The following is a 27,205-nucleotide window of genomic DNA, read 5'->3' on the forward strand; positions in this document are numbered from 1 at the left end:
CCATATCCTTCCCCATCAAGCACTTTTTGAGGTTCCCGAAAGATTACCGGTGTATGTTCCATGACTAGCCCTACCTTACAAGAAGAACCAGGAGCATTGGACATCAATAAATGTAATTGGATAACAACACGGCTATGCAACCCCTTGCTACTCTTCTCCGGCATGACAATGAAAAAGTACCAGGTGATAGCGGTGGGGGCAATGGGGATTCTGGCCTTCATATTAATCTGGACTAATCCTCCTTTGGCTCTTGCTTGAACTTGCTTCGCTATCTCGGTCATCCAAAGCTATTCACATAGTTTTTCACATCTTTTCCGCCTATAATGGCTTCGCAATCCTCACAGACATTCCTTTCGGAACAGGATGCAAACTCAATTGCGAGCTTCTGCAAATTTGAAAACTTGGGCAAGGAGACATTCTTCGTTGCGGCATGGGCTTATGTACTGAGCATATATTCTGGTGCCTCATTTATCACGACAAGCCTGATACGACAGACTGAAGAACACGAACAAAGACAGAATTACTCCGTTTCTGCGACCTTGGAGACACAGACGACAATTTCAAAGTTGCTTGAATGTCTCCAGATCAATGACCTAAACTCGAACATTAACTTTGCAGAGGTCTCTCACATGTCGGCTAGTGCCAACGAACTTCACAATGGTGGAACACTGATCATGTTCATAAGAGAGAATGCTTCCAACTTCAATCTGACAGTTGGAGAGCAGTTTCAAGCGAGCATCATTATTGATAGCAAAAGCTGCATCACCTTGAGTTGTATGTAAAAGATGAAGCCAAGCCTATGAGTACCTCAAGACATCTGGGAATTCTTTGTTTCGCAGCGTTAACCTGAGTAGGCATGCCTGGTTCGATTACCGCTCCCTCACCTGAAGCAGTTTTAGATACTTTCACAACAGTTGTGAGGCAGTTCTCAACCTGCCCTTCCGACACGTTATTAAACAACCTCGATATTCTCGGTCCATTAAATCGCAACACCCTAGAGACTTGGAGTCCCTCCCATCTCGTAGCTGTTAAGCACTGCGTCCACGATTATGTGGACGAATACGCACGGAGAGATCCCTACAAGGAAGCGGTGGCCTCGATCGAAGGTCCTTGCTTCACATATGATCAACTTTCCGTCCTGTCAAGTAAGCTGGCATTGCACCTGCTTGAGCTTGGAATAAAAAAAGGCGATATTGTACCCATTCTTTTTGACAAGACTTCCGTCGCTGTTCTAGCCATAGTCGCCATTCTCAAAGCCGGGGCCGCTTACGTTGGGTTCAGCCCTGAGTCGCCAGTCAACTTCTTGCGAGAATGTTCATCTATCGCGAATGTTTCGCTAATTATTACTAGTCGGCAGCATGAGCACCTGGTTGAAAGTATTGGAAGCCATTCACTGGTTATTGATCAAGATTTTCTCAAAAACTTGCAACTTTCAGCACTCATGGAACCTTTCTCGTCTCCTGCTCAACCAGTCGACCTAGCCTATATAGTCTTCACCTCGGGCTCTACCGGAGTCCCCAAAGTATGAAAGTATCCAGCGCTTCTTGAGAACTCGCTAACCTTTTGCAAATGGCCAGGCTGTAATGATAGAACACCAAGCCTACGTAACCGATGCTCTGGCGCAACAAAAAGCCGCCCTTCTGACTGCCACCTCACGCGTCCTCAACTTCGCTTCTTTCAACTTCGACGCTACAAATTTCGACATCCTCAGCACTCTTATCGCAGGTGGTACTATTTGTGTCCCGTCAGAATTTGATCGCATCAACCGTCTCGCAGGCGCCATAAACGATCTTCGCGCAAACTTCCTAGGGGTCACCGCCACCATCGCGCAGATTCTCGATCCTGAGGAGGTACCACTCCTCAAAGTCGTCATCTTGTGTGGAGAAGCCAACAGCCCTGAAATTGTAAACAAGTGGACCAAGTGCAGGGCAACCAAAACGGACGTGATTAATGGTTACGGACCGTCTGAGGCATCATGTGCCTTTTCGTACAACATATACACGCGACAGTCACCGCAAGCCAATAATATTGGATGCGCACTCGAGGGAGCGTGTTGGGGAAGGGTTGCTAACGCAGAAAATCACAACCAGCTTCTACCTGTAGGAGCGGTCGGTGAACTGCTTATCCAAGGTCCGACGCTGAGCAGGGGATATTTGAACGACCCAGAGAAGACGACAAAGGCGTTTATAAGTAGCCCTTGCTGGTTGTCGCAATGGAACACGCCAGAGTTTCGCAGACTCTATAGGACGGGCGATCTTGTACGACAACTTCCGGATCAGTCTTTCGAAATCTTTGGGCGGATAGATACTCAAGTCAAGCTGAATGGACAGCGCATCGAGCTTGGCGAGATTGAACACAAGATTAAGTCAGTTGGCATCCTCCACAGATGATCATTGCAGCCCATCTAATCTCCTATCTTATTCTAGTCGAGCTCTTGGAGGAACCTACGTAACTGCAGTGGAAGCTGTTACTCTGTCTGCACATGGGCCAACACATTCCAAAGCCTTGATTGCTTTTTATGCCACTAGCGTGGGTACTCATCACAGAGAAGGGCCTCTGATAAATCTTCTTGATCAGAATGAATCAGTGGCTATTGATGTTCAGAGCATCAAAAGAAAACTGGCAGAAGACTTGAAACCAATTGCGATCCCTCAGGCCTTCATACCACTCCGAGTCATACCCATCACCATCCAAGGAAAGCTCGATCGGAAATCTCTACAGAGTCTTGGCGTTAGCCTTGACGAAGCCATGTTGATTGCTTTTTCAGGAGGTGCTGTATCCGGGGACGACAGCCCTGTGACCAGCGAGTTCGAGAAAACAATCCAGGAACTTTTTGCGCAATCTCTCAGCTTGAGTAAGGTCTTAATCTCTCGGGACTCTAACTTCTTTGACTTGGGCGGAGATTCTTTGAAAGGGATCAAGTTTGTTTCTTTGGCAAAAAAGCTTGGGTTAAACGTTTCAGTCCCTGTGAGTAGCTCTACTTTTGTCCTCATTGGAGCGGAAGACACTGAAAATGCTTGTTGCATTAGGATATACTTCAAAGACCTCAACTTTCCGAGCTTGCAGAGTTTCTATCGAGATCGAAAAGAACAAACACCATGGCACACAGATACCAGCCATTCGATGCAATTGCTAAGCACCCAGAATTTGACGAACTTCGAGCCAAAGCAAAACAATGTGTTTCTGTAGCTGCCGACATTGAGGATATCACTCAAGCTACTGATTTACAGGCCTCTTGTGTTGCGTTTTCCACCTACAAAGAAGAGCGCCGCGGAATAAACTGGCTAATATGCGATTTTGTTACGCCGCAAGATGAAAGAATAGTCCGTCACATTTGTGAGGTGATGACGGCAAGACGTGAGTGCTTTCGGAGACGATAAAGCGAATTATCTGTATGCGTAGGGTTCTAATTGATTCAGATGCCATACTCCGGACGTTCTTCTTTACACACCGTCGGACTTTATACCAAGTTGTGTCCAAGTCCTTCCGGCCTCCAATTAGAACTCAACTTCAACTCAAAGATATCTGCCAAAGCACTAATGCCATCATGCAAGACGACATTAATACGAGAACAGTCGAAATGGGTCAGCCTCAGACCGCCTTTGAACTGATGTCCCACGGTGACGCCACCGGAATCGAGCGATTGGTCATCCGCATGTCCGCTGCCCAGTATGACGGCCACTCCGTTGCGATATTGCGTCGCGAAATAGCATCCATTCTCAAGGTTAGACGTGGAAACTATCGCATGCACGATGCGTTGGGCAGCTACCCAGCTTACCTTTACCACGCGCGAGCTATAGAACTTGAGGAAGGCATCAAATACTGGCGCTCTCTCCTCGCAGATGCGGTGATGCCACAGATAACGAGAGAAAAGTCAGGCAAATGCAGACCATCTTCCGGGTTGGACTTCGTCGACGGTGTCCTCGTCAAGATGGTCGAAACTAGACTGCTAGACCTCTCAGTCAACAGAAACAGCAACATGACATTTCTACGCGGCAGCACTAGAGCAACAATCGTAAAGACTGCGTGGGCTCTCACTTTGGCCGAATTGACGGGGAAAGACGACGTAGTCTTCGGGTCTACCGGCTGGGGCCGTAACAACTCCATAGACTTTGCTCAAGACGTGATGGGCTCCTGCACTTCCCATGTGCCGACGCGCGCACGATTGACCAAGTATGCGGACGGGAACAGCTCACGCTTGACGTACGGCGAGCTGGTCGAACAGCTACATTCCCAACACATCGCGTCGATGCGATTCGAGAATATCGGAGCCAATACGATAGTGGAAAAGTGCACGTCATGGAGGCGGTGGACACGTTTCTCGTCGCTTTTGGTATTCCAAGGGTTGGATATCGAGACAGCGCCAGAAAAACACTCATCAGACGAAAATGGCAAGCAGGAAACCCCCGGGTTCAAGTTCACAGAGATCATGGATCCAGGAGATCGGGCGGACGTGATAATCCACGTGGAACCATTTGGCGAGCAGACGCGGCTAATGATGGCGTTTGCAGAGAAGAACTTGCCTCGGGAAGTGGCAGGCGTAATGTTACAAACATTTGAGCGGTATTTGGAGCTAGTTACACGGTGTACTGATCACCGCATCACGTTAACTGATAGGAAATCACCTCCTTTGCTGCCAGTCATCTACAAATATACGGGTTTCGATAGGGTAGAGAGTCAACAACCGGTTGATACAAGAGATGCACGAGCCGAGCAACTCGTCAGGGAGGTATGGATGAAGGTTCTGGACGTGAATTTCGACATGTTCGGCGAGCTGAAGGAAACGAACGCATCCTTTCTAGAAGTTTGGGGCAATCCTGTATCCGCGGCTGCTCTAGCGGACGCATATAGGCGGAAAGGCTTGGATGTTTTAACAGAAGACATTTTGAGAAAACAAACAGTGCAGGAACAGATTCTTCTAATCTCATCGCGGATATAGTCTGTCTAGGAGAGTCTTCAAAGTCTAGATAAACAAATCAAACAACTGCTGCACGCAGTCTTAAACAGAATTGAAATCTTTGTAAAGAACGAAATATCATTATAGGCCTCCGTGAAACTAAACACACACCACTTCCGAAAACAGAAAATGAAGTCTGCTTGAATGATCCCTGATGGATACAGAGTTTCAAACTAGATAGGTAGCTAGACTTGGCGACTTGAACCTTCTCCCGCTATTTGGCTGTCTAGTAGAAATTTCTGCCTTGCCGTGTTAACTTTAACTACTTAATCACATATGCGGGTGATGCGTTGCTTTTGAGGTAATGATAAACTGTCACATAATATCATGAGCCACGATCACTTTCTACCATTTCTAGAGGTCTAGCAGTTGTATATATAAATACCACGCTGTTGCACGGGGTGAACCGGACCAAGCTATTCATCAGCGGCTCTCAGACCCAACATGAAATTGTAAATTCAGCCGTGGCTGGCAATGAATCAATGAAAAATATATCAAAAAGGCTTAATCCCCAATCAAAGATGAGCCTGGCCACAGCTCTGTGATCAAAGCGGTAAGATGTCCTTCTGACAGCTCCTCATCCGACAAATCACCCAATCCGTATGCCTCAGCAGCGTCCCTCCAACCAACATCAACAGTCAGGAGATTGGGAAGAATGTTGTGGTTGTTACCTATGAATTCCACGAGTTTTTTATGCCAAATTTCTCCACCCAATCGTAGGCGTTTCAGTGACTTCGGAAGTGACAAAAGCATTGACATAATGTCGTTTCCTAAATCTTCGTATCCTTCATCGTCGAAGATGGTGTCCACCCAGAAGCTTGCGTCGATCCACAAGTTCTCAAGGACGATGAAATCCGAAAATGTGTCGGGGATTGTCACATCATCAGAAGCCGGACTCTTGGAGAGCTCCAGACAGAGTGTGCGCAATGTGTCTCCATGACTTTTTAGGGCTTCGACAGCAGACTTGAGGTCGAGGCCGAAGTTGTCCTGACCAAGGTCCTTTGCGATATATTTAAAGGACAAAAGAGCTTGGCAGCTGCCAATAATCTTCTCAAACTCACCATCAAGCATCGGGAGGCCGTTGAGTGTCAAATCTGTGACGTGCTGGAGCCCCCGGGCGAGAAAGCTGTGAAAGGCAATCATGTCTCCACACTCGAGACGGAGACGCGTGACATTGGGTGAAATCATGAGAAGTGTTCCGATGTCTTCGCCAGCGAGCCACATTATATCCGAGATTCTTGCACTGAGCGAGTTGAGACTTGGGAAGGTCGGCATACCGCTGGGCTGCTCGGCACCCCATTCCTCGCTACTAGCATAGTCGCTTTCCATATCTTCAGATTCTTCATTCTCATCGTCTTGTTGCTCGAGCTCTTTTCTCAATATGCGGAAGATATCTCGGGTTTGTGTCAACCCTAACTCTTTGAGCTGTTTCATGGGGTGAAGCAAAAGCATGAGGAGGATTCCTAGGCGCCCACATTCATTGCGGCAACGACGCTGAACATAGCGGCTGTAAGGTGTGTCGTAGTCGTCCCAGTCAAACTCTTTTACCGAGCTTTCCTCCCAAAGGGACTCGGAGAATGGTATGTTTGCAGAAGCAGAAGCCTGACGTATGAAATCAATGTCGCGTGACGTTATGGATGTGATACCGGTTAGTTGTGGCTCGAGATTAAGATAGAGTTGTTTAATGTTGGCGGCAATATCTGGCCTTTGAGTGACGAAGCGCAACAGGGCAATTAGTTTCGTGATTGCAAAAACTCCGTGGACACTGATCCTCCGGTAAAGCAAAGGCTGAATGATGCCGCGAAGCCTGTGGTTGGCGAGTGAAAAGTGGAAAACATCCCTCCAAGGCTGCTGTAAAATGTATTTTATAATCTCATCCGTCTCAGCGAGAGCAAACACGTCTTGTAAGACATGTTCGGTCTGCAGGTGGGAGCATATCCCGATGATGAGCTCCGGAGGGAGACTGGAAAATGTTACCATCGCATGGGGTCACGTCTTGAACTCTTCGAGAGATGATGCCGCTGAGCGAAAGGAAGTATTGTCCCAGAGGCCAATCAGTAGCCGTTAAAGGATTCAATGGTTGCTTAGCTTGGAGGTTGAGACGTTGTCTTTCATCAAGTTCACCATTAAAGGGGGTCAACTGGTGAAGGAACAGTGAGTTTGCAATTTGGGTGCATTCCGCGGGGATTTGCAGCCACCTTGACTGACCAATAATAGTGGGCTTTTCTGTGGCACAGCTGTGGCAAGGTTGTGGCTGGAGCAACTCCAGCTCTCAGCCAATCATATCCACTCATATCCCTCGGCTCCCGCAAGCTTGTGTTCTCATTTAAAGTTGCAGGAGGAAAACGAGGTACGAGTAAAGGTTGGTTCTTTGCCTAGTGGTGTCCTTTTATACACGATTGTGAGGCATCCGAAGTCCCTCTCGTTCTATCCTTTGTCTGAAATTCACTTTGTCTTACTTATTTTGGATGATGTGATCATCATCAGGGTGTGCATTCAAGGTTGTCCAGGTCTCGGCCTATTAACAAAACATCTTATAGGTTTATGTTTTACTTCGAGTCATTGCTTAACCTTAAAATTCCAAACTCGAATCATGCATCTCAATTTTTCCTACTACTCTTCGCAAGGTCCTCTGCAATATTCAGCACCCTCCGGAGGTGGGCATCTCGCACCATCAGGCACAACACCGCTACTTCCACCAGAAACTCCCTGTCCATTAAAATAGCATTTACCTATATCCTTCTCGCATGGGTTCCCTGGCCCAGGACAGCAGTATCCGTAGGCATTGATATCAAAATTGTAACAAGCAACAGGATTAACCACAGCGGAAGGCGTGGCTGAAGGGACAATGGTTTTCAGGCCAGATGTTGAGGTGCGGAAAGTAGAAGAGGGTGCGACTTTTGTCGACTTGGCTTCAGCAGCAAGTTGGTCGTAGACTGCCTGAGGAAACCCATCCCGGTCTGGAGAGGCACCGCCCCCGGAGGGAACTGCGAGAGGTGGTCTTGATGAACAGGGAGCTGCTGATGACTCGCTGAGGCTGACTGGTAACGATGTCGGGGTGGATGTCCGAGAAGGTGCGGGGGATGATGGCGGAGAAGACGGTTGCCCTGACTTGGGGTCTTTGTTCTCGTTGCCTTTATCACCACCATTTCCGCCGCCGTTCCCTCCACCTCCGGGTGGCACAACTGGAGGTACCGGCGCAACCGGCGCGACTGGAATAGGAACTGGGACAATCGGTACAATTGGAACTCCGTTGCTGTCTCTGGTTGAAGCTGTTGAATATGCCATTGAAAATGAAGCCCCAGATGCGGAGCTCACAGATACAGGTGGGAGAGTGGTGAACCTGGGACCACTGTTTGTGGGACGAGGTCTTGAAGGTCCTGAAGTAGTGTCCTTCGGAGCAGATGAGGATGTAGCCTGTCTTTTAGGTCCAGAAGACGACGCGGGATTGCTAGGCCTTCTTGAGCCGGATGAGGTCGACAGGGTTGATCGGGCTCTTGGCACGCTTGACATTGTGTTGTTTGTTCTAGATAGTGACTGTCTGGCGGACGATGACTTTGCCTGCCTGCGAAGCAGACTTTCAAGTTCGTTACGCAAATCGTAGTGGCTCTCGGCCATATCGTTGTATTGTCCTCTTGAGAAGACGTTATGTGAGTCTCTTTTCATGATGGTGCATGACTGACCTGGTGCTGCACCACGCTCAGGATCCGCCATGACTTCCAAAGCGAAGAAAGCCATGTTTTGAGCATTTCGAATTTTGTCACTATCTTTCAACGTCGAACAGCTGCTTGTGTGTTAGCAAAGTATTCTACAAAAGCCAGATTGAATGACTGAGAGAGAGATAGCACTTACCAACCCGGGTCGTAGCACCCACTACCATCGGATCGATTCGGGTCTGGAACATCGATGCATCGCGCTGAATCACTGACGATGGCACTCAGATGTTGCACCTCATGTAGTAGCCAAAACCCCGATGAAGCACTCAGCGTTCTTGTGTTCTGCCACTTCCTCAACATGTCCTGTTGTGAGTTGGCGGTGAAAAACCGGTCACAGAACACGATGGAATGGCCTGAAAGACCTCCGGCACCGTGTTGGTGAGCTGCAGCGGCCATGCCGCCGGCGCAAATATCGCTGTCTCCAGCAGCGCACATATACGTGAGTCCCGTGGGGCTGAGATTGTCCATAAGCATGTCAGCAACCCGGTTCCGTGACCCTGCTGCTTTAACTATGTCATTCACAGGATCGTAGTGAAGTCTTTTTATCGCACTTCTTGTGCTTGCCTTGGCGTTTGTCTCTGTGTTGTCGTGTCAGCCCTTCAGACTCACTGTTTCAATTTCATAGGCAACATACCACCAAACCAGAAGAGGTACGCGTCAGAAAACTCCGCCTCGTTCTCTGCGAGCACAGTAGATGCCATGAAAGCCAAAGCTTGGGCATCCTTTATACTGTTATCTATTCCCTTGATTTTCTCCTCCGTGCAACCCCACTCGCTGCCTTCTTGTTGATCAATGACGTAGAAGCCGTCCAAAGCTCGTTTGTGAGCCATGTGCCATGTTCGTTCCAAGGAGCGGATGTCCTGGGAGGAAGAGCCATGACTTAGAACTCCGTGACATGATGCCAAGACTAGTGAAAAGAGCGTACCGAAGTGAGTGAATGACTGTGGCATCGTGGACAAACGGTGAAACTGCTAGTAGAGAGCAAGAAAACTTTTGAGACTAGCCGTGACCATGAACTCGCATTTATATCCATCAAAGGATTTTGTCCGTCGTCTCCGTCTCGTACTCTCTACACTAGTCACGTAGCCCAGTAATGGCGCAGTAATGGATCGACAGCTGCAGTATATTAAAGACCTTCAAATTTAGCTACGGATTGATCCAGCAAATCTACATGAGATTCTGGCACGATCAAAACGAAGATCGTCCGAAGTTTGATAGCGGTGGTGAACGGGAACACTGGGGCAGACTTGACGCTATAGACGCTTCTGCCAATGGGATCCGAGCCTTCGTGTATATGCCGAAGTTTACTTGCCTTTTCCTTTGGAGTGAGGCAGTACTATGTAAGTGAACCCTACTGTATTGTTCATCTATTGGGTACACTGTAATATCGTACAATGTTAAGCCCGACCAAAAGCTCTTGGCAAAGTGTCCGTCCGGAGCCGAACTGATTACTAACAGGCGACCGGGACTCCTTGACTCGCATGTTCTCACCACGTACACCCCAGTTCTGGCCTCCATTCTCAGTGGCCAGAGGTGGTGGCTCCAGATCCCTGTGTCTGCCCTAAGGCCCATAAAAGTTCCTAAGGCTAACTGCGGCCTCATCAGCTGGAGAACATGACTCGCTTGTGTTGGCTTTGTTGTTAGTTGTGGTTCCTATTTGGTCGTAAGAGCTCCACTACAATATCGCGAGGATGATCGATATCCCAATTCTCAACGTGCTGCTTTTGTCTTACCCCTTTTCCACAATGTCCACCTTTACAAAACGAATCCAAGAAGCAAGCCTAAAGCTTAAAAGCAGGTCAAGTACGGGATATCGCGCCAAGAACTCTGGCTGGGAGTTTGGATAAACGACGAACGAGTCATGCACCCAGGCTCTTCCGTTAACCAGCAACAATTACCAGTGGACCAGCGCGGTCGCGATGGTAGACACGGTAGTCTGATGAATGACCCGCCCGGCAGTACCGCCAAGAACAACTTTGAAATGTCACCTGCGCCATCCCAAAACTCTGAGGACAATTCCACCAGGAGGATCCAAGCCAAACAAGAGGTGGGAACAAGGTCACCGTCCGCGATCTCAATGGCAGGCAATAACATTGACACCAATCAGAGTCGCGAGAATACGACGACCTCGCGATTTGCCGACTTTCAATTCGACTTCAATGAACCTCCTTCGGCGGCAAACGGCTTCAATGGAAAACATCAGGAGCCTCAATTACCGCCACGGCCTATTCGTCACCATCGACATATCCTTAGCTACTGGCGATGGGAGCTTTTGACCATTGCTGTTGCAATTTTCCTCCTAGGCGCAATTATCGCATTGCTTGCCTATTATGACGGTCGCTATCAGCCTGAGTGGCCGTTCGGCATAAATCTCAGTACAGCCATCAACTTCCTCGCAACCGTCTTGCGCGCAGCTATGCTTGCACTTTTGGCTGAGATCATAGGCCAGATCAAATGGACTTGGTTTACGGAGCGTACTCGGCCGCTGCACCATCTGCAAGATTTCGAATCCGCATCTCGATCTGTGCTAGGCTCTATTAAGCTGTTGGGAGTGGTCATTTGGACCAGGGGCCTCACCAGTTCCGCACTGCTAGTGGTGGCTGCTTCTGTGGCTACAATTGCAAGCTTGGCTGTCGGTCCGTTTGCTCAGCAAGCTGTCAAGACGGGTTCATGCCCCTCGCTCCTATCTACCGACAACGCGAGCATACCAGTCGCGTACAGGGTCCCAGGATCGACTTCGTACTACCGCCTCGGCGCTGGTCGATGGGATATAGAGGTTGACATGAAGGCTGCCATGATTCAGGCTCTCACTTTTCCTAGCGGGAAAGACAGCGCCGTCTCTTACCATTGCCCTTCCGGCAACTGTACATTTCCAGACCAAGGGACGGGTGTTACACATGCTAGTATTGGACTTTGCAGCAAGTGTCTCGATACCACCGACTTTGTGTCCGGTCCTGATGACGGAGGGAACCTGACACTACCCGACTCTGGAAGCTATATCAACTTTGGCGGCAACCAACCATGGATGTGGGTTGGTTATAGTAATCTCACATGGGCAACGGAGAAGTTCTCACCCGAATTCGCCGAGGCTGCTGCATCAGCAATCAGCAACTTCACCGTTCTCGCTGTGTCTACCAGCCCGTGCTCAGGTAACTTGACGGAGGGAACTCTTGTATGTCCTCACAACGCCACACGACAGGGAACCAGCTATGGCGGCGAAGCGGACTACATAGCCGCAAGCTGCACGCTATATCCGTGTATGAAGGAGTACTCTGGCCTGGTAAACGGATCAAAGCTCATCGAGAAGGTTGTGGCTGAAAAGCCAACCAAACTCAACACCATTGAGACAACAGGGGGATATATCTTTACCGGGGCTGAGAACTATACTGCTATACGCGAGCCTTGCTTGCTAGATAACGGGACTTGGTACACAGAGAAGAATATGTCTCGCGCCCAGCAAGTACCGGGCAGAACTTGGGCCAACATTACCTTGTCTGATGGCTCTAATGCCACTGTGCCTAATGCCTGCCTATACAAGATGGGAGGCCAATTTGCGTCCGCCATGTCTTACTTTATGTCCTACACTCTGTTCACCGGAGAGTGCAGATATGACAATATGCAGTCGGGTCGTATCAACTGTGGCGAGAGCTGGTGGCTAAGCCCCTTATGGATCCAGAAGAACGCCACATTTGGGACCGTTGAGACGGCTATTAACGATTTTGCTACTGCGGTGACGAACAAGCTGCGTTCGACTGGCAGCGGGCCCGATGCTTTTCTTAAAGATGCACATGCGCTCGGTGTTGTCTACGAGAGTAGCATGTGTATATACTTTGACAAGCAGTGGATCGCTTTTCCAGTGCTTCTGACCTTCATCTGTTGCGCCATCCTGGTGTGGATACTGCTCAAGAACTATCACGAGCCGGAGCAGCCTGTATGGAAGGGAAGCGTATTGCCACTGATGTTTTTCGGCCTACAGCAGCCTGGAAACCAGGGGATGAGAGCGGAGATGACAATGGATGTTACCCAGGGCCGCAGACCGCATCCAGAGCTAAACAATCTCGAGAACGAGGCAAGTCGGATGTGGGTACGCTTCTCTGGGGGTTCCGATCCGTGTTTTACGGATCTTGGGACAGCTCAAAAGGGCTCTAAAGGCGACCCAAAACATAGACAAGGCAACCTTGAAGAACAAAACCAGGGTAATCAACCATCGATACGGTTGGACAGAGGAAACATAAGATGAAGCATGCGCATCGACTATTGACTACAAAATAGCATTATTGTTACCCAGCAGCAAGTAATATGGTAATTCTAAACGACTAATACATTAGTTTCACATCCTACTGCTTTCTGTGTTACTTGAGTAAGAAACAGCGGTGATTTGCGAAGTTCGACACAAGTTCTTTGTCCTGGTATCTTGTAAGTGAGTTCATCAGCTGCCGTGATCCTCATCTGCATCATATACTTTCCCACTCAGAGTGCCTTTTGCGTAGTGATGTCTCATTTGATGGGTTTCGCTAGAGACCGATAAGGTTTCAAGAAGGCGCAATTAGCATCAAGTATCATTCCACGCTGCTCCAAGACTTTGCAAAAAGACAAACAGAGCAGCAGCAAACCTTTTGTATGGAGCACATTAGTCTGCCCTCAGCAAAAGCTATACAGATGTGCAACTATTTACCGTTGTCTATCAATCCTAATTCTATAGTTAATCAATATGTGTCTTCCTTCGATCCCTGAGTTAGATTGGAGTTTCCTATTTTTGTTAACTCGAGGTTGAAAGGCCTGCCATGTGACGGTCACCCCACACCCATTACAACAGCACATCTTCTTCCTGCACGTTGCGGCGTCTCATTCAATGTCACCGGCGCCTCCGGTTCATCTGCTTTGCCGGATGCTCGGATCCGGTTAAGCGGGATGTTGCTACGCTGCACATACCACAGAAAAAACGTGCAGACCACGCGTTCAAGCATAGTCTACGTATCCATGTCCAGCATAGCATCCCATGGTCATTGAAGTCAAAGTACCTGACGATTTATCGTTACACGAATCAAATAAGGGCTCTTATCCTTAACATCTAAGACTATTAATAACTCTTTTTATCTGGGGACCAGATTTTCTTCGAAGGGTGGCATGTAATAATCCGTCGTTTAAGTGGCAGGGGTTATGCAACATGTTAATTGCTTTGGTCCCTGTCATGCACAGTCCTTTCGCGCCACCAACGCATAAAAGATCGACAAAGGTCCATTTTGTGGCTTATATCCATCTCCCAGGCACAATTTAGTTGAGTCATTGTCCTCGTAGAAGTTACTTACTCGCCACTGTTTTTGAGCAAGCGCTTTGCCGTAGCCGATACAGCTAACTAACTTTTCGCTCATAGTTCTCTATATTAAAACACGCAGATCATGGTCGGCAATCTCTATGTTATACGCGATCGGCGTCTTGATTTATCATGTCGTCTGCAATCAACCTTAGACAATCACTGATGTGAGAGCGTCGCAATTTAGTGTGCTGACACTATAACTCAGCCTTACTTGCCAAGTTCACAACCATCGTCACTTGAATTGCTTTTTGCAATTGTCGCTCCTTACCGTCATCATGACGTTCATTCGTTTCGTCACTCTTTTGTTCACTTTCGTTTCACTGTGCTTCGCTCAGCGGTCACTTTCACTAAGGCCCTCGATCTCTGGTTTCTCGAACCATACTCTCTCTAGAGCGCATACGTCGCATCATTCCACAACTAATCTGGTAGTTTCTGTAACGACACCCATATCAGCATCTGGTACTTCTTCCGCCCCTGCTTCAACCGTCACTGTAAGCAATGGCGAAACAATCATCGTTCCTGTTGGCGTTTTGGTTGTTGCTGGGCCTGGAGGCGGATCCTTTATTACCAACGGTTTGACCACTCCATTAGCAGCTGGCACATCGGCCGTGTCCGGGTCTGGCGAAAGCAGTTCCAACGACGATCCTCCAGACCCTGAAAAGTCAACGGATCCCGATGATGGAGATACTCTACCAACGTCACAAGCCAGTGCCACAACATCGAGTATAGAGGCGACATCGGCTACGTTGTCTGCAACTCCCACCAGCACAGGGCCTCCAAAGTACAACATCTGGGCCAAGGAGGGTACTTCGAAACAAGATGCCGATGGTTTCTACAACACCCTTGTGGGCGTAGTCGGGAATAAGGATAGTATTGAGTCTATCTTGGATGAGAAGAATATACCCTATCTCTGGCGTACTCCTCTTACTACGGCTCAGCTTGACAAAGTCAGGGCAGACCGCGTTGTGGACAAAGCTGCACCCGATGAGCAGGTTGATATTACGGATCCGGATGCCGGCGCCGCCAAACAAAGAAGAGCAGACGTAAAACAGGACCAAGAGTCAGGCAATCCAATAATCGACCTACGTATGCTTTCGACGCCGCCGCAAGGCACTCTTTCGGACTTCTATGCGTATGATGATACCGCTGGGAAAGGAATCACTATCTACGCACTTGACACCGGGCCATTTGGCTTCGAGCATTCAGAGCTGAAGGCCCCCGATCCAACCGTTACGCGTGAAAACATCAATGTGATGAACCACCCGTACGCTTTTACTCCCGATTCGAATCACGGAACTTGTGTCATTTCCAAAATTGTTGGCAAAACGGTGGGTGTGGCCAAACGAGCCAACCTTATCACGGTGCGCATGGATACCACGCCAGGCGAATTTGATCTCGTAAAGGCTTGGCAGACTATTCGAAATGATATTGAGAAGAAGGGACTTCATGGAAAGGCTGTCGTTACTACATCGATCGTGACTTACCCAACAAAGAAGCCCGAGTACAACAAGCAGCTGGCAACAGATCTACTCAAGGTTTTGAGGTCAATCCTCGCTGCGGATGTCCCTATCGTCTGCTCAGCAGGTAACGATGCTGACAAGAAGGGAGGCTCTGTCACACCTAATACCCTTCCATCTGTTCTTGCCAAATACCTGCCGTCTATCATCGTGGTAGGCGCTGCTACACTTGATGGGAGGATGACTAGTTTCAGTCAGCGGGGAGATCTACTATCCACTTGGGCGGTCGGTGAAGATATTCAGTGCGCCGACTATGAATCTTTGACAGGGCTTTACACTGACAGCGGAACCTCATATGCCGCCCCCCAAATAGCTGGGCTTGCAGCGTACCTCATGTCCAATCCGGAATTTTCTGATGAGTTCAAGAAGGGCAGTGTCGCCAAGAACATGCAGGAGTTGATAAAGACCTACTCGCACCCGCGTGGAACAACTTTTATGCACCCAGATATTGCATGGAATGGATACTACCCGGACTGCAGTACACTTAGACGACTAAAACGATCTTCTTGGTCCGCGGCTCAGAGGCGTCAAGCTGCGGCAGCTTGCTCGCGACAGATATTATCCATGTCAACTCAACCGGCCAGTCCCACAACACAAGCAAGCGTCCACCCCAACAACGGCGGCGTCACAACAACTACCAGAACCTCAATCGCAAGCACAGCCACGGCAGCTGTACAATGCAATCTTTGCGGACAACAAAATGAGAGCACGCTCGAACAACAAGTCGGTTGCTCTGGCGTTGACTACGTGCGAGCGCTCTGCGAAGATGATCCCAATTGCAAATGTGAGTTGGCAGATTTCTTATCAAAGCTACAAAACTTGAGATTTACTGAACAATCGTTAGCCTGGTCTTTCGGAAAAGAAGACCGAGGTTCAGGTTCTGTATCAGTTTGCAACCTGTACGATCTCACAGCGGCTAAAGCTGTTGCCGGGGCACCTGAGGACGTAATCAATCAGTGTCCTTTCAAGTACTCCGATAAGGGCTGTTGAGGTAATAGATAAAAGAAACCTTGGCTAGAAGTTAATAGAGACGTCCTGTAATAAGTAAATCTGCCCGTGTTTCTTCTTCTCCCCACTGTCTGCAATTTCATCTTCCCATAATCAAAAGGTTGTTTCTTCAAGCTTGCGGGGCAACTAAGACCCATTCGTGATATAGTTAATGTCCACCAGCCACGTTGGTCGTACTAATATTGACTTAAGAGAATAAGCTCTGTTTTTCACCACCCACCACACAAGATTGTTCAAGGTACTTGCAACAGGAGCTTGAATAGGACAGTAGATGGATACCACTTGCTTGTAGATTGCAAAATTGGTTAGCTCTTCTTCAAGCCTAGACTGCCAAGATGCAAAATGAGATTTACATCATGCGCGCTAGTGATGTGCGCTGGTTGATGGGGCCTCTGAGCTTTTTGAGGCAAACATGTTACATCAGGTGGGTGCTTGGGTCCCGGTGATGAAATGTGCTCATGAGCAGAGAAACCAATACGGATGCCACGCGCAGAAGTCATAGCCGATCCTCATTTACGACGTGTTTTTACTATCATGTCGGTTTACAAGCATTCTTATATTCTCTATATGATGCTGACGTTAACGGTCCTATAATGTTGGTTACGGCGAGAACACAGTATACCTATATCTCTCTGTGGGTCACAAAGACTTTGTTGCTAAGTATGCGGAGTATATATAACAAATCAACCATAATCTAAATACATATGGTATCTTGAAGGTTGAATTACGCATTCTGTGCCTCTGCGATAATTACGTCTGCCGCTTTCTCGCTTGCCATCAAGATAGACAACATGATGTAGAACCCGGGAATCTTGTTGAAAATAGAGGCATCTACGACTCTCAGTCCATCAACTCCGCGCACCTTGAAGTTAGAGTCAAGAACAGCGAGATCGTCATCATCTGCTCCAATTGGACAGGTACAGCTGGCATGATGACCCCAGGCTTCGTCCTGGGCAAAGCGCTTAAGGTCAGCCTCGGAGGAGATTTCCTTGGGAGGCCAGATACGCTCAAAGGCACCGTCGAGCGGAATCAAATTCTCAAAGGCCTCAATACCATACTTCATACCCTCATATACGGCTTGGAGGTCCTCTTCGCCACCGACACCCTCAAATAGACTGTGAAAGGTGATATTGGGGGTGTCTCGTGGGTTGGCGCTTGTGAGATTGACAACACCGGCGTTGTTACGACTGTGGCCCTTGAGTGTCAGCCACGTCCAGACGCTCAGGTCAGCCAGCGCATGCTCTGCATAGTTGGGGAAGTAGCCGGAGAAGTACGCTGGCACGCCGCCAAGGAAGAGGTCCGGGTTGCCGTTCTCTGCTACTGAGGAGTGCTTAAAGTAGCCGAATGCGATACCATTGGTTGTGTAGCCACCCTTGAGACCACCGATGCCGTCCTGCCATTGATCAAAGCACGGATCCTGCCCATCATGGGTGCCATTCATGTCCAAGAAGGTGCACTTCTTAAGCAAGGTGAAGTCGGTTGGTGCCTTACCCACGATGCCGACCTCGTAACGATCTTGCATATTGCCACCAACACCGGGAAGGTCTTTGACCACTGGAATGTCGAAAGATTGAAGCTCTGAGGCTGGACCAATACCACTTAGCTTGAGGAGTTGAGGAGTATTGAACGCACCAGCAGAGACGATTACTTCTCTGCTGGCAAACACACGACCGGGAATACCGCCGTCTTCCTTGGTGGCACGGGGATCGGCTCGGTAGAGGCTCTTTCCGACTAGGTATTCAACGCCAGTTGCCTTGGGCTTAGCTCCTGTCTCGTCAAAATTGATCTTGGTCACAAGAGTATTCAGTGCCACGTCCAACTTGTACTTCCTGGACCCATCGTCGTTTGTGGCCGTTGCGACATCAAAGATAAAGTCTCGAGGGGACGAGCGCGTGAAGGAAGGGTCCTTCATGGAAAGCGGGATTTGATAGATGTCTTCGCCAGCATCACGGCTAGGCGAATCGTTGTTGACATCGAGAGCAAGGATTTCAAGAAGTCCGGTAACAGTGCTGACAACCTTGCCTAGAAGGGACTTTCCCATGGTGGTAGCAGCAGCGAGAACAAGAGAAAGCACCTTCGGGTCTTGTACAATCAGAACGGCAGGGGTGGTCTGCGTCTCCAGCCATCCATCGTATCCGTGTACGCTGCTATCGAGACCACCAGGGAGATAATGGCACTTTTCAAGCTTTTTGTAATACTCCCTCATCTTGGAGGCCTCCCATGAGCTGTCGCCGGTCATGGCCGCAATGTTGTTCCAATCGCTATCTTGGGGCAGTATCGTTACAAGAGCGTTGTGCTAAGACAAAAGTTGTGAGTTATTCTCCACAAATGTTCAAGTACTGATAAGTCTTACCTGAGAGCAGCCGCCAAGAGCTCCCACACGCGGGTATAGGATACCCAAAGGCTCAGATCCTGCAGGAGGGTTAAGGCCAACATAAACTTCCCCATCTGGCTTTCGGTAAGACATCTTGCTATCCCTCTTGGCCTGTTCGGGATCAGAGTAGTGGTTAACAAAGTAGTCCCAGGCGATCGGCTCGTGCTGAGACGCCAGGACGTGTAAAGCTGGCACTTGGACCGCTGGATCTTGTCCTCTATCTTCTCCTGCTTCGACAAGAAGAACGCTGTAGCCTTCCATGGCTAGACGAGCGGCAAGAGGCGCGCCGCCAGGGCCTGAGCCAACGACCACATAGTCATAGGTAGAATTGGCCACGGGGCCTGTAGCATTGAGGGTTGGGCCAAGAGGTTGGTCGAATCTGTCGTTTTAAAACGTGTTAAGACCACATCGCTGATGGGGGATGTACGTGGATGAGGAAACTCACGCTGCATTCGCAGCCGCGAAAAGCGCCAGAGCCGGCGTTAGAAACTTCATAGCAGCAATATGTATATCCACTACAACTGAAAAGAAAGCTTTGAAAATAAACAATAAGTTTAGAAGTCTAGAAAATTACGAACATAAAAGAGTGACGAACGCCGAAAGGCTGTGGGATGGTAGGTTTGATGCAAACACCAAGATTCAGGCGAATGGTATTGGAGTGAATGTTAAGTACGGCTGGCGGTAACCTTGCTCGATAATGTCAGCCAAATATCCACCAGGAAGCAGTTCTCAATCTTACGGCAGCCACAGACTTTCATTCGCAGATTGATGTAGCAACTCCTGATCTGCCTAGTTCTTTTCCACTTATGACATGGCGTTAGGCGAAGTCTGCATACCCTCATGAACAAGGATCGAATTCGTAATGAGGACGTGCATCAACCCTTGCTAAAAACTTCCGAGTAGGGCCCGAAGCCGTGGGTTCACGCTTAGGGTGCGATTCATGTGTCCGCTGTGTGCACACCTCAGTCCATCGCGCGACTTTTGCGTGTTCGAGAGACGTTACTACAAATCCAATTGTAAGAATGCATTAAAACTCGGGTGCTGTTGAGCCATCCTAAACGACTCGATGCTAAGTTGATAGTATCAATATAGGAAGATTTATAACTTGATGGTGTTGATAAAGTGACAGCACACCAAAATTTGCGTTCTCGCTGAGGCGGGGATGATCCCAGTGGAGACGACCGGCGATCCCACTCTTACTGGCATGAGAACACCACACAATTTGAGCTCCCTTCATGATCTAGCAGGGGCTCATTGGCCGGTATAGGAATCTTGTGACTTTTGTAACCCTGTAGCTCGCCCCCGAATGGGAAAGTCGGGAAAATAAATCTATGCCCGCTGAGTCCTTATTTTCCCAACTGCCGGGCATATCCTGGTCCACGTGGATCATCTTCCATGGCGGTCTAGCCGCCCAAGAACGTGCCTTACCATACTATACAGAGTGTTAAACGGCATCTTCCGCCGCCAACCTGTCGACCCAGACTGCTGGGTGCCGTCTTCCGTGCCATGCTCTTCAACATGCTAGAGCGTCAAGTTCTCTCATCTGCCGGGCGGGGCTATCTGAAGCTGCCTAGCTCATGGGCCGGATGACGATCTAAGCAGATCATGGATAAGTAGACGGATGTAGAATGACTCGTTTGTCTGGGCAAGGAGAGAGTATAGGGATTTGAAGATGGTGCCATGAGCCCAGCACCCCGGGACGACAAAACTCATGTTGCATCGACGAGATGATTAACGAGCCCATAAACAAAAAGTATGACAGGGGATTTAAAAGTCTTCAAGCACGCTTTTTCCTATTTTTCGACAGGTTGCGCTTTTTGTCGTACATATTAAAACAGGAAGAGTGTGTCTCTGTGGTGACGCCAAGTTCATCACGCTGGCTCGAGCATCTTCAAGTTCAGCGCCATGCATTTTTCTCAGATGTTGGTGGCATTTGCCACCGCTCTCATGATTTCTAATGTGACTGCGCAAAGTACACCAACAGCCGCAGAAGCTCTGGCCAAGGCAAAGAAGCTATACCCAGAATGTGCAGTAAGTCGGCCATGTCTCACTATATCACTAGCGTCGAGATGGTGTTTGCTGATCATTCACTTACTTCTATTAGCTCGTCTGCCTTACAAAGCTTGTGCCAACATCAGGCTGTAAACTTACAGATACTACATGCCTCTGTACCAACGTCGAGCTTAATGCAGGGCTTAGCACCTGCGTCCAGCAAGGCTGCAATTTTGAAGATGCACTCAGTATGTTCTCACTCCTGCTGAACGGGCCCTCACTTTTCCATACACATCACGCCAAAACAAACAAGCAAGTATACCTTAAGAAAAGTACTGACACTTGCTGCTCCACTACTTAGAAACCAAGAATGGCTCTGCGACCATGTGCGGTCTTCCAGTGCGGGATGAAAGGCTCAAACCACCCCTCGTCGCCGGTGTTGGCTTCGGACTAGCTTTCATTGTCTATGTTCTCCGACTTTGCTCTGCCATGCCTGGATCTGGACGCGAACTGAGCTGGGATGATTGGACGATTACAGCTTGCGTCATCCTCACTATTCCACCTACCGTCTTCGCATTCACATGTTAGTGTTCCTTATTGCAGTAAGGCTCAAAGTGATTGGTACTGACTGCTTTGGCTAGTGTCGGACAATGGCCTGGGAAAAGATATTTGGACGTTACCCCTGAAGAACATTGAGAATGTGCTCTTTGTAAGTAGTGCCGAATCAAGATCCTCCGATTATTGGCCAGCAACTGATAGGATGTCACAGTATTACTTTCTCGGCGAACTTTTCTATTTTGCAGCTCAGACCATGAACAAGATCTCCATTTTACTCTTCCTTCACCGTGTCTTCTCGCACAATAACGTCGGTAAAGGAATCTGGGTCACTATAGGCCTCTGTTTGGCCTACGCTGTTGCATTTATTTTTGCTACACTCTTCCAATGTTGGCCGATCAATCACGCATGGTTGCAATTAGAGGAGGACCATCTTGGTCGCTGCAACAACATTCACCTCCAGGGATGGCTGAGTGCAGCATTCAACATCGTGCTGGACCTCATCATCCTAATACTGCCACTGCACCAGCTGTACCTGTTGCAGATGCCGCTCAAGAAAAAGCTGATGGTCATGGGTGTCATCTCTATGGGAGTCTTGTAAGTCTACCAAGCAAACCTCGAATAAGAGTCGAGACTGACAAGTTTTTTTTAGCGTCACAATCGCCAGTATCATCCGTCTTCATACCCTCGTCACCTTTGCGAGCTCCCAAAATATCACTTATGACTATGTAGATGCCGCTTACTGGAGTACTATCGAACTCTATGCAGGCATCATCACGGCATCTCTCCCCGCAGTCTACAAACTCTTCTCCACCATTCGCTCGAAGGCGCCTTCGCTGTCAACGGCAAAGGCTAAATTGGTGGGAGGCTCCTCCAGCTATGGAAGCTCAAAATCCGGAGGAACCACGGTGTCAGGTTCGAGTACTATCGCACACCGTCTCTCCGGGAAGCGATCAGAGGCTGAGTTCATCCTTCTCACGGACGTGGAAAGTGCCAAGGGTCAGAGATGGACCTAGGGGCGGAACCAGGGGTTTGTGAGCATCACAAAATCTTTCAAGATACTCCTCAGGTGATGGTATGCTCAAAAGAAGGCCGCTTCCTAAACCAGGTCTATCGTCCATTTACTTCCGACTGTTGCACCAAATAATTCCTTACCGACAAACACCCAGTCACCCCTCTCGTATGCGACTTCAGTGGCACAGCCCATACGACTGTTTGGAGCAACAGTGGGTGGCCATGTCGCCTTATTCATATTCTCAGTCGCTAGCCGCAGGTTCTCATCTATAAGGGACACAGTGGCCTCATGGAAACATTACCCCGTAATCAATTTTGGTAATGAGCTATACAGCTCGGGAGCGATAAAGACATATGGTAGCCCTGTGCCAATGGAGGAAGCCAGGCAAGAGAATGGAAAGACGCACTATACACAGAAAGTTTGAATCAAAGAACAAAAGTTTGTAACGTCATTCAACCTGTTTCAAACAGGAATGCGTTATTCGGACCGAGTGCTCAGGGAGACCTGGCCAGTCAGTATTTCATGTCTTAAAAAAAAACATGAATAATGACAGTTACAAATAGCTCAAGGCTAAGTCAGAGTATAATAATTCATCTTAATATTCAACATCGCCGCGGCGGAACTACCTAGAAGAAGGTATACAAGATACAGCTGTCACATCGTTAACTATGTCCTAACTCAGAATCAGTGACAAAACTCAAGGTCAATAATCCGCGTTTCTCCAATTATCTACTTGTCGATACGTGCTCCTTCTCGACGCTAAGGATGAAAACCAGGTATCTCTGGATTGTCGAAGCTGCTTCGCTTATGCCCTTCCGCCGTCCTGCCGCCAGAGATATAGAACGGCCTGATGGAATCAACTGGCGGTGTACTGCATGATAAAATCGTCAAATACCTCTGTAGCGTACACTAATGCTCAAACCCGGAAACTCAGGATCGGCATGCTATTACCTGAAGTTTTGGGCTTACTACAATTCGGTTGAGTAATATACCAAGCTCTGCGTTAACCACACTGAAAGACACATGAAAGTTGAAACATATGTGCCGTTACAGCGAATGCCCTCTGGAAGAATGCTAAACTGTCGTAGCAACGAATGAAATATGAAACAAGCGGAAGCCCGGAGCTGCTCACGTCTACATTACCGACAAAGGTAAATACATAATGTACCTGACAAAGTAAAGTCACACGGCCGAATGTGTGCGCAAACAAGTTTATTGGGATCGACACCGGAGCTGTAGACTTGACCAATAAACAAAAGAGTTTTGGCTGCAATTATGACCTGACGTTTGTGAAAGAAGACAGCTCTAGTGTGTCTGGACAGCAATCATAGACTTGATCCTCAAGTAGCCAATTAGCGTTTGTTGATGTCGACTCGCGCCAAAGGGAGGACAGTCTAAAACTTGGAAAACTGTTGCGAATCTGTTCAAAGAAACCAAAACGTATTTGCTCAAACATATTGGGACAACAAATACAATCACCAGCCTTCCGTCTGTGTCATATGGATGGCCACACGGGGGGCGCCGAACTTGCGACGATGCAGAATCAAAAGTCTTCAGGACAGTATGATGCCTGCCAATTACCAAGGTTCTAAGTAACCGAAAAAGAAGGAAAATAAACCCAATCCGTCGTCGTCGCGATGCCGATAAACGCCAGCAATCCGTCGCAAATATGCCATGAGCACAAAAAAAAAAAAAAAAAAACACAAAAAGAGCTGGCCAACCCCCGCGCGGAGCTTCACTTCGAACCCTCCTCCGCCTTCCAACTTCAACTGTTTTCCTCCTTCGCTTCGTCAGCGCCATCCGCGCCGTCAATAGTCGTCGTTGTCACAGTGGCATCGTCATGCTAACGTCGCACACCCACTTCTCGCACACCCCCACATTTCGCACACCCATAAATCGCTCATGTAGAATTTTACCCTCTTCAACATTCTTTAATATCTTCACCACTTTTACAGCGATTATTATAATTCTTTGAATAGTTACTCTTATACGCTTAATGGGCCAGTATACGGAAACAGAAGTCAATCAAGCTCTCAATGCAGTTGCAAGTGGGCAGAGTGTCCGAAAGGCAGCTCATGATGCTGGAATTCCACCATCAACCCTCCAGTCTCGATTAAAGGGTTCACAGGCAAGAAATGTAGCTTTCTCTAGCTTCCAGAAGCTATCTCCAGCACAGGAAAGTCACTTAGCTGAATGGGTGCGTATCCAGGCGGCGTTAGGGCTGCCGCCAACACATCAACAACTCAAGGAATTTGCCCAGCGAATCCTAGACATCAGAGGCACTACCCAGCCACTTGGGAGAAACTGGATTCAGTTCTTTATTAAGAGAAATCCATCAATCAAGGTTCATAGAGCTAGAGCCATCGATTCTAAGCGTGTCAATGGGGCCTCAACTAATGTAATCAGGCAATGGTTTCAACAACTCGCCCTTCCAGAGATCAAGGCGATCAAACCACATCATCGCTATAACATGGATGAAACTGGTATCCTAGAAGGCAGAGGATCAAATGGCTTAGTACTGGGATCATCAGAAAGCTCATCAATGCGAAAAAAACAGCCTGGGTCTCGGGCTTGGACAACTATGCTTGAGTGTGTCTCTGCAACTGGTCAGGCGCTTCCTCCACTTGTTATTTATCGAGGGAAATCGGTTCAACAACAATGGTTTCCTCTTGATATCCATAAACGTGATATTTACAGTGGTTGGAAGTTCACAGCAACTGAGAATGGCTGGACTTCAGACTCTACAGCTGTGGAATGGCTTGAGAACATCTTTATCCCTCTGACTAAGCCTGATCATCCCTCTGAGCAGAGACTATTGATCCTAGACGGTCATGGCAGTCATGAAACAACAGAATTTATGTATCTCTGTTATAAACACAAGATATATCTCCTTTTCCTACCGCCACATACATCCCACGTTCTCCAACCTCTAGACCAAGCAGTCTTTGGGCCTCTCAAGGCGACCTATCGAAAAGAGCTTGGATACCTCATTCAACACAACGATTCTACAGTTGTAGGCAAACGGAACTTTCTTACCTGCTATGGAAAAGCACGCCAGATGGCATTTTCAAGCAAGAATATCAGAAGCGGCTGGAAAGCAACAGGACTATGGCCCATTTCGATAGCTCGACCGCTCATGAGCCCTCTACTGCTTGAGAATGCTTCCAAGCCCTCAAAGCCAGGCTATTCTACGCCTATGAGGGCCTCTGATGGTGGAAAAGACGAAAACTGGGCATCTGCTACATCCATAGTAGCCTGGTCAACGCCCAAGAAGACAGTTGATCTATATGATCAACTTAGCTTATTCAGCAAGTTGGATAAAGATCAGCAAACGCAGCGACTGTTGTTTCGGAAGGTTCAAAAGGGATTTGATGAAAAGGACTATCAATTGGCTACAGCAGAGAAGAAGATTGCAATGTTGGAAGCAGAAGTTGAGGCTGGAATGGTACGGAAGCGGCGTAAGGTCCAAATGAGCCCAAATTCGAAGTTTGCCAACATTGAGGCAATTCACAAAGCCCAAATTGAGGCTGGCGAAATTGAGGATAGCTCAGATGAATCTAGCGAGCCTGAATTACCTATTAAAACTGGCGATAGTATCACAGTTGCAGGAGACGAATCAGACTTATAGTTATGAAGTTGATGAATACCTCATGATGACCCAATTTATGGGTGTGCGAAATGTGGGGGTGTGCGAGAAGTGGGTGTGCGACGTTAAAACGCCCGTCAGTTCCATACAAAACTGGAAGTTTCAGACGGTCCCGGGTCGAAAACATACATCGCTGATGGAGATCTCAGTGGTAACAGTGATACCTGCCAAGAAACCGCCTTCGCTGGGCTGGCTCTCAGACTCTTCTTCCTCAACGTTTGTGGCCCAGCAGCGCGATCTCTCGTCCTGCCGCAAGGGCTCGTTGTCGGGAGTAGCGGACATGGCGATGGAGATTAAGGACAGCGGAGGGGGGGGGGGGATTTGTGGGTGGCGGAACTGTCGAATGTCAACAACGCGGACTAAGGTAGCTCGCGGACGCGTCTAACCCAGACTTGTGACCTGTGAAACTTTGCTAAGAAAACAACTTACTGGTAGTTACTTGCAGGATTATCCAGCTTGCTCGAAAACAATAAAGTTTACAGTGACAAGTTTTTTTTTTCTTTTTCCCCCCAAGAGAGACGAGGACGTTCTCCACGGAAATTCGATCCGCAATAGCTCGAGTCCGGGCCGTATATACCCTTGTAGATCGCAGGCGCAGCGACCACGGAGAGGTTCGTGTTTGGACCGTTGAAAAGGGAGAAGCCGCCTCTAACTACCTCGTAGTGTAAAAAACCATACCCCCCCCCCCGGCCATCGGCTCCAATTTCCAATCTAGCGAAATGAGGCTCCAGTCTTCAACCCCCTATCAAAGGACCCATCATCCCCGCACGTTGTCTCCCTTTCTCCTCCATTCGAATGCGTTGTGTGGATGGAGGCATCCAATCCCAGTTCAACGTTTCCCAACGGTCAAAATTGCCGGAAGCGCAGATGGGTTAGTCCCTGCGGAGTTACTCCTCCATTGCACTCGGTGACGGTCTCCTTATTGGATGCGAGCGCACAGAATGGAGGGCGACGTTTCTGCGTCTGACAGCCGGATCCAGGTCCATGGCATCCTGTTCAATTTATAGCGGGCCATGTCGTGATCGAACCAACCACCGGAGAGGATGTGGTCCGTACGCGACAGGGTCCGAGCCGGGGACAGTTCCGAATCTCCGGCCGAGGCCAGGCC

The 27,205-nt window shown here is 48.5% G+C and overlaps 9 protein-coding genes across 9 annotated transcripts; 5 read left to right on the top strand and 4 right to left on the bottom strand.

The window, feature by feature from the left end:
* Window positions 1–323: 323 nt before the first annotated feature.
* CTRU02_214959 (nonribosomal peptide) lies at window positions 324–4,939 on the top strand (the record flags this gene model as incomplete). The annotated part of the gene is made up of 6 exons (XM_036726530.1): window positions 324–774; window positions 855–1,522; window positions 1,578–2,365; window positions 2,427–2,967; window positions 3,030–3,357; window positions 3,420–4,939. The coding sequence occupies 6 exons, from the start codon at window positions 324–326 to the stop codon at window positions 4,937–4,939; spliced, it is 4,296 nt and encodes a 1,431-aa protein (XP_036581717.1).
* A 522-nt stretch (window positions 4,940–5,461) lies between these two features.
* CTRU02_214960 (uncharacterized protein) lies at window positions 5,462–6,937 on the bottom strand (the record flags this gene model as incomplete). Its single annotated transcript, XM_036726529.1, has 1 exon — window positions 5,462–6,937. The coding sequence occupies one exon, from the start codon at window positions 6,935–6,937 to the stop codon at window positions 5,462–5,464; it is 1,476 nt and encodes a 491-aa protein (XP_036581716.1).
* A 633-nt stretch (window positions 6,938–7,570) lies between these two features.
* On the bottom strand, window positions 7,571–9,623 carry CTRU02_214961 (M35 peptidase domain-containing protein; the record flags this gene model as incomplete). The annotated part of the gene is made up of 3 exons (XM_036726528.1): window positions 7,571–8,741; window positions 8,810–9,251; window positions 9,308–9,623. The coding sequence occupies 3 exons, from the start codon at window positions 9,621–9,623 to the stop codon at window positions 7,571–7,573; spliced, it is 1,929 nt and encodes a 642-aa protein (XP_036581715.1).
* Window positions 9,624–10,534: 911 nt separating this feature from the next.
* On the top strand, window positions 10,535–12,913 carry CTRU02_214962 (uncharacterized protein; the record flags this gene model as incomplete). Its single annotated transcript, XM_036726527.1, has 1 exon — window positions 10,535–12,913. The coding sequence occupies one exon, from the start codon at window positions 10,535–10,537 to the stop codon at window positions 12,911–12,913; it is 2,379 nt and encodes a 792-aa protein (XP_036581714.1).
* Window positions 12,914–14,265: 1,352 nt separating this feature from the next.
* Window positions 14,266–16,497, top strand: CTRU02_214963 (alkaline serine protease Alp1; the record flags this gene model as incomplete). The annotated part of the gene is made up of 2 exons (XM_070206340.1): window positions 14,266–16,291; window positions 16,352–16,497. The coding sequence occupies 2 exons, from the start codon at window positions 14,266–14,268 to the stop codon at window positions 16,495–16,497; spliced, it is 2,172 nt and encodes a 723-aa protein (XP_070059983.1).
* A 742-nt stretch (window positions 16,498–17,239) lies between these two features.
* Window positions 17,240–19,384, bottom strand: CTRU02_214964 (GMC oxidoreductase; the record flags this gene model as incomplete). Its single annotated transcript, XM_036726525.1, has 3 exons — window positions 17,240–18,811; window positions 18,869–19,268; window positions 19,335–19,384. The coding sequence occupies 3 exons, from the start codon at window positions 19,382–19,384 to the stop codon at window positions 17,240–17,242; spliced, it is 2,022 nt and encodes a 673-aa protein (XP_036581712.1).
* Window positions 19,385–20,794: 1,410 nt separating this feature from the next.
* Window positions 20,795–22,452, top strand: CTRU02_214965 (CFEM domain-containing protein; the record flags this gene model as incomplete). Its single annotated transcript, XM_036726524.1, has 6 exons — window positions 20,795–20,920; window positions 20,994–21,129; window positions 21,243–21,464; window positions 21,523–21,590; window positions 21,651–22,033; window positions 22,089–22,452. The coding sequence occupies 6 exons, from the start codon at window positions 20,795–20,797 to the stop codon at window positions 22,450–22,452; spliced, it is 1,299 nt and encodes a 432-aa protein (XP_036581711.1).
* Window positions 22,453–24,921: 2,469 nt separating this feature from the next.
* On the top strand, window positions 24,922–26,079 carry CTRU02_214966 (transposase; the record flags this gene model as incomplete). Its single annotated transcript, XM_036726523.2, has 1 exon — window positions 24,922–26,079. The coding sequence occupies one exon, from the start codon at window positions 24,922–24,924 to the stop codon at window positions 26,077–26,079; it is 1,158 nt and encodes a 385-aa protein (XP_036581710.2).
* Window positions 26,080–26,199: 120 nt separating this feature from the next.
* On the bottom strand, window positions 26,200–26,379 carry CTRU02_214967 (uncharacterized protein; the record flags this gene model as incomplete). The annotated part of the gene is made up of 1 exon (XM_036726522.1): window positions 26,200–26,379. The coding sequence occupies one exon, from the start codon at window positions 26,377–26,379 to the stop codon at window positions 26,200–26,202; it is 180 nt and encodes a 59-aa protein (XP_036581709.1).
* Window positions 26,380–27,205: the final 826 nt, after the last annotated feature.

Source organism: Colletotrichum truncatum (assembly GCF_014235925.2).
Source record: "Colletotrichum truncatum strain CMES1059 chromosome Unknown Contig_0012, whole genome shotgun sequence".
Classification (NCBI taxonomy): Eukaryota; Fungi; Ascomycota; class Sordariomycetes; order Glomerellales; family Glomerellaceae; genus Colletotrichum; species Colletotrichum truncatum.